Consider the following 6000-nt stretch of genomic DNA (forward strand, 5'->3'; position numbering starts at 1 on the left):
CCTAATGGGAGTATAGTGTTCAATCACCTACGTGCTAAACATCTCTGGCAGATGGGTTTCAACAGGTGCTTTTTTGAATTGCTTGATAGAGTATACCGACTAATGATTTTTCTAAAAAGCATTTTCCAAGATGCTGTTTAAAGAAAGTTGTGAGACTAATGAAAAATAAAAGTTTTTTCTTTTCTTCTTACACTCTAGTAAACAAATTTTCATTCACAAACTTTCCGCTTTGCTGAACACGCCTAAACTAAGACATACAACTTTAAGAAATGGTACATAATTCATAAATAATGTGTCAACCACAATAAAGTCTCCATATCATGACATACATATCTTAGAACTTTAATACAAATATATTCATTTAATCACTATCTGTGAAGTAGAAGATTAAAAACAATCTGTACACACGTACATGTATATCAATAAATAACATCTACTTGTTTATTCTAACACAGATGCTGAAGTGTTGAGAACAGATTGCTGTGTTTGGGGAGTTACAACAAGGAATACATGTCAAAGTAAGCCATGAAGCTATTAACAAGATATCATCTTGATTACATTGATCCTGGCTGCTGGAGCACAGCCCGAGGGAGAACGCCAACCAGTGATGATGTGAGTGAGAAGTACGCCGGTACTACCTGCATGTACATATCACAGCTATGTCAGGTGGTTTCAAGGTGCTAAAGAAAGGTATGTTGTTGTCTGTAGCTTCAATCCTACACCCAGTTTTACCTATGAAAGAGATTACGTAAATTTCACTCAGTTGTTGATTTCAAAATGGCCACGTGTTGCTGTGTGTGTGGTTCAGTGATAAGGCTGGGATTGTGGGCGAGGGAGTTCTCAAATGCACATCTATTCTGGGTGCAAGCACTGAGAAATAAACCCTACACATGCCTTCCGCTTCCAGTGAAATTTAGCCTGCATAGAATTCACCATACACTCACTTGTGCGCTTGCCATTTGGAAACACTTGTGTTTAGCTTCGAGTGAAATAAGCAAATTTGGGGGCAAGGTGAAGAAGCCCTGTACATCTCGCAGAGACCCGCCCTCCCTCCAACAAAGACAGTGAAAGAAATAGAACTGTTCAACACTTATGTTGGTTAGCACAGTGATCTGGAACTTGTTTTCAACTAATCTACTGCAGGGCACACATTTTCTTTCAGTGAGTAGATGAGATGAAAAATAGTTACTTAGCTGATTGAGGAATGTCAACTGTCTGTAACTCAATTTTAAAATTTGCAATAGAAAGGTTTATGTAATGCATTTAAGATACATAATTTTCTCTTAATGATCAACCGCTATTTCACATATCTACAAATTTCATTTTGTGTCACATTAAATTTGAAATAGCAATTTCAAATTTACAAATGTGACATAATAATTTTTTTATAGAATTTGAACATAATATATTAATTAACTCAAGGCCTTAAAGATAACGACAATATTAGAATATGCTCCAACAATAAAACAAACATACAAACAACCATGTAGGAAAAGTGAAACTAAAAGTGTATCATAAACTAAATATAGGTCAATTTTCATTCTGAATGAAGCATTAACAAAAACAATGCCATAAATATTTTATAAAAATGTGTAAATAGCCTACGAAACTGTCAGTATCTACTAAGCCTCTCCTATAAATTGTAACAATGTATCGCAAAATGTAACGTTAAGAAAGCATGGACTCATTATAATCATTCCTCACATGCTCTGGCAGTTATATACAATGTTGAATTTGTATCAAACATGACCATCGTTTGGTTGACTGCGAACAGTGTTCACTATGATGATAACAGAGGTAATGCCCCACAACATTCAACTCTCATCTCGTAACAAACAAAACTATTTGCTAGGTTAGTAACTGAATAACATCAGCAGAGAAAACGTGTGCGTGAAAAAGATGGTTATTTTATTAAACAATCGTCTCATTATTTCTCCTTTTTGTGTGGATAAAGTGACAATGACAACTGATGCGTCCTTAGATATTTCACTACAAACCCATGACAAACGTGTACACCCTCGTGTTTCCCGTCTCGTGGTGTGATTGAAGAATAACACAGCTATTATGCATCAGCTCCCAGCCCACCAGCAAGCGAATTTACCCCATTGTGCCCATTATGTGACAAGTGACAAAGGCCAGAATTTGTGATGTGGCTGGACTGTGCCGCTCACAATAGCATCCTATGAACGGGGTTAGCTCTGTACAATAGGGAACCCACGGAAGCCATGTTTGTTGTGAACTAACCGACACTACTTTCCACAAGACATATGCCAAATGCGTAAAATATTACAGCCTTCCAACAGTTTTAATTCTTCCAAGAACTTGATTTTTAATCTACTGTATTCATCACATCAATTGGTAGGCAGTTGAGCCCAGGTTTTTTATGTTGTACTTCAGAAGTTCTCCTTGTGTGTCAAAAACGCATATGAGGTTGTTAAAAAACCAACTATTGTCATGAAACAATATAAACAATGATCATGTTTCTTCAGATTGCTTGACAGTTCATTGATGAATAACAAGAAACACTTACAAATTTTACAATTTGTTCTATTTCAATCCAAGCAACAACACACCAACAATATCCTTCTGAAGACATTACCTTACACCATTATGAAGAATAGTGTTGCGGAAAATAGAACCTTCCGATTTTCCAAAGTTATTTCAACTTTCATGGATTATTTTAATTCCAATAAACCCCACCATTCAGTCACATATGAGTGTACATGTTGGTCAGCCCACGTCCGCTAATCACAACACATAAACAATTTATCACCCCAAACTGCCGACTACCCACGTGGGGCCCCACGGAACGTAGACTGTCAGCTGTATTTCAAATCTCTTGCCCCCAACGATTCACTCATTAGCTGTTGCGTAAGTGGGTACACTTTGACACAAGGGAATCTCTCCCACTGATAAACCGGCCCAGTTAGCGCTCTGACAATCATTCAAAGATTCAACAAGCGTAATTAAAAGAATTACAAAAGAAAACTTTTTTATTCCAGTTCGTTTGGTTTTTTTAAAAGAACAAACCCTTTTTTCTCATTGCATTAAAGTTGCATGTGCAGTGCAGCCTCTTGACCCTCATTAGCTTGTTTACGCAAAATCGACACGTTTAAGGGACAGGATTTCGTTATGGCGACAGAACTCTAGCGTAAATTCCAGTCACTTCCCAGTAGTTACTGTGCTCCAGCAGAAGGACCACACACACTCCCGATAGGCATCGTTTCTGGGTCACACCAAGCCAAAATGGCGGGCGCATCCATTTTCGAGTGTTTTACACGAAAATAGTATCCAGTGTTCATGAATAGTCCCTCCACGGGAAAACCTGACTCGGTAGTCGGGCCATGCTTTCATATATAGTAACTGGATGTATGTGTGTCCATGTGCGGATGTGTTTGATTGTGCTACGGTTGGTGATTTTAGTGCACAACATTGAACACGTGTGTTAGTTGTCAATGTCATGTATATTTCATTCTGGCCTTCTTCAAAATACCAATATAATACTGAACCTAACCGATATGACGTCTTTGCAGGTATTGGTACTGATGTCAATAGCAATGCCACATGACTTTGTCGTTGACTGGCCTCACTAACCCACATGTCGATCATTCTGGGTGTATATAGATGCACCTGTCAGTACCATTAAAGAGTATATATTTCACAGTGAATACAGGCAACATGGCACCTACCTTCCACCCATAGTTCTTCAACGTTTGTTTCAAGTGTCGCAGTCTTTAATCCAATGCAACACAATGACAGTACCAGTAATCCCACAAACAAAACTTTTCCACAATGTAACTGAATGAAACATCCTGTACTGTGTAAGTATCTTTGTAGATGACACCGCATCCATAATGCACAGGTGTTTCCTTGAGCCCGACCCTGCAGTAGGAAATAACAACAAACGTCAGTTCATTCAGTATATACAACTTGTGAAAACATTTGAGTGGAATCTATCATGCGACATGACATTATTGCATCATCTGAAGTCAGAGCATGCTTGAGTAACTTAATAACAGGGAAATCATGAATGAATCTGTTCAACTGCTGATTTAAAACATGCCGCCCTTACTACAGGCGAGTATTCTTTTCTGGAGGAACAATCAGCTATTGTGAGCGGGGCCTAACGAGACCGCCCACATCGCGATCGATAATCCACGGTGCAATAGATTAATACCGATTTCAGTGTTGTGTGAATTGGAGATATTTACGGGTAGGTACAACTCCACGTGTCGGCGTAGAAGGAGGGGCTATGTGTTATACAGCCGATATTGCTGTTAATCAAGATCGTTTACATAGCAACCGTGATTTAAGCACGTGGGGACTCATGTCATAGAAGTCACTTCTGTACATACATAACAAATCGGTTGATCACACGATGTCATGTCTACATGGGTGGTCGCTGGGGACGTCTACCTGGGTGGGAAATCGGGGGATGTGGACTCGAATCAAGGATGTAACGAGTTGCGTAAACAACACCCGAACCCCTGTCAGGTGTTGAGGAACCAGCATGGCCCATATCCTCATCCTTTGGGGATAACGGCATGCGTTGCTGCAAACGGTTCCACCTTACCTTCTTGATTTGTCTGTAGGCCAATTCTGCATTGACCCAGCTTGTCCTGGTCAAAAGGTCCGGGTCTGATCTTTCATTGGGATCCTTTGGACGGTTTGTTGTCATAGTCAGCCCCTGAAATGAAACGAGAAATCACGATGAGAATACTCCATTCTCCTGCCTCATCGCGACTGCCTTGACTCTGACCGGTATCCGGGGTTTTCGTCCACTACAGTCCACTGTGGTCACTTTAACTTACCTCCGAGGGCCTGTAAGCTGGATTAGACCAGCTGTCCATCGTTTAGTCCACATAAACCGTGTAGTTTGTGAGTAGAATCCACAACCAAACTGATGCATGTATACTCGGCTACTCTCACTCTGTAACAGTACAGAATTTGCATACAAGCTCCGCCCACAGTCGTGCCGTGACGTGATTGACGTGCACCAGATCGCGACGCTGATTGGTCAATTATCAGTAGGATTGCTCGTGTAACACCAGCCCAACATTAGTTGCCTGGCAACAGCTCCCCCAGGTAGCAGACCACCCAAGAAGGAAGGGAACCCACGTTCGAACAAACAATACGCATCTAAAAGCCCACTGCCAAAAGCGCGGCCTCGGCTTGACGTATATCGCACGGAGGGAAATGTTATCTGTTGTCGCTCAGAACCGCATTTTCCCAATGCTGGTGTACCACTTACGCGCGAATTTAATTTTTATCTCGCAAAATAAACAACTAAACGTAAACATTTTCCCGGGAAAAAAACTTTAATTGCTCTGGGAAGACGGGGGTTTGAGGAAACCAAACTTTAAACTAGAAATCGGGGTGGACAAAGATGTACGACTATAAATTCTATTTAATAACCATCTCAAACTTCGGTAGTCAGTTCGGCCACCTTCATAGCAGTCACAAGACACAAAGACGACCAATCTTTCACGAGGGTGTAAATGTCAGCGGATAGCTGAGGCGGCGCGAGAGGGGAGGACTGAGGCTAGACCAGATGGGCGCGAGCGATGTCCGTGTTTCAAGAGGCGGGATCAGGTGCATGAATGGAGTTTGCCTGGCGGGGCTGAAGAATAAAAAGCGACCAGACCAGAGAATTCTGGGTGGCATTGGGGCCAGGCTGCAAGATGAGAGTCCAGCATCACGGCGCAGGATAGAAGTTTATGTTTCCCTTCTAGACTTGCTGTAAGCGCTGCAAGGCGGTCTTGTTTACGTCATTTGGTGCGCTGAACACCGACGCAGGGTTACTCCAAGACGTTTGCGAATCATTAGGCCGCAATGAAAGCAGGAGGTCGAATGTGCATTGTCAAGTCGTTACATGTGACTACCTGGCGGCACAGTTCTCTCCGCGTGATTGATGATGAATATAGCGTTAAGGATTGACGTGAGGTGCTTCAACAGGCGCCTCTTGTGAAAGGCTAAATATTTTGATAACACATTTCGAAA

The 6000-nt window shown here is 41.4% G+C and overlaps 1 protein-coding gene across 3 annotated transcripts in view; it reads right to left on the bottom strand.

The window, feature by feature from the left end:
* Nucleotides 1-4925, bottom strand: part of LOC137290781 (protein patched homolog 1-like) — a 60933-nt gene extending 56008 nt beyond the window's left edge. For all 3 annotated transcript variants that reach the window (XM_067821902.1, XM_067821901.1, XM_067821903.1), the window contains exons 1-3: nt 4812-4925; nt 4574-4687; nt 3690-3882 (exon numbers count right to left, since the gene is read on the bottom strand). In XM_067821902.1, coding sequence (XP_067678003.1) covers nt 3690-3882; nt 4574-4687; nt 4812-4850 — 346 coding nt within the window. In that variant the 5' untranslated portion in view covers nt 4851-4925. The remainder of the gene's footprint in view (nt 1-3689; nt 3883-4573; nt 4688-4811) is intronic.
* Between the last annotated feature and the right edge of the window lie 1075 nt (nt 4926-6000).

Source organism: Haliotis asinina, chromosome 7, assembly GCF_037392515.1.
Source record: "Haliotis asinina isolate JCU_RB_2024 chromosome 7, JCU_Hal_asi_v2, whole genome shotgun sequence".
NCBI classification, from domain to species: Eukaryota; Metazoa; Mollusca; class Gastropoda; order Lepetellida; family Haliotidae; genus Haliotis; species Haliotis asinina.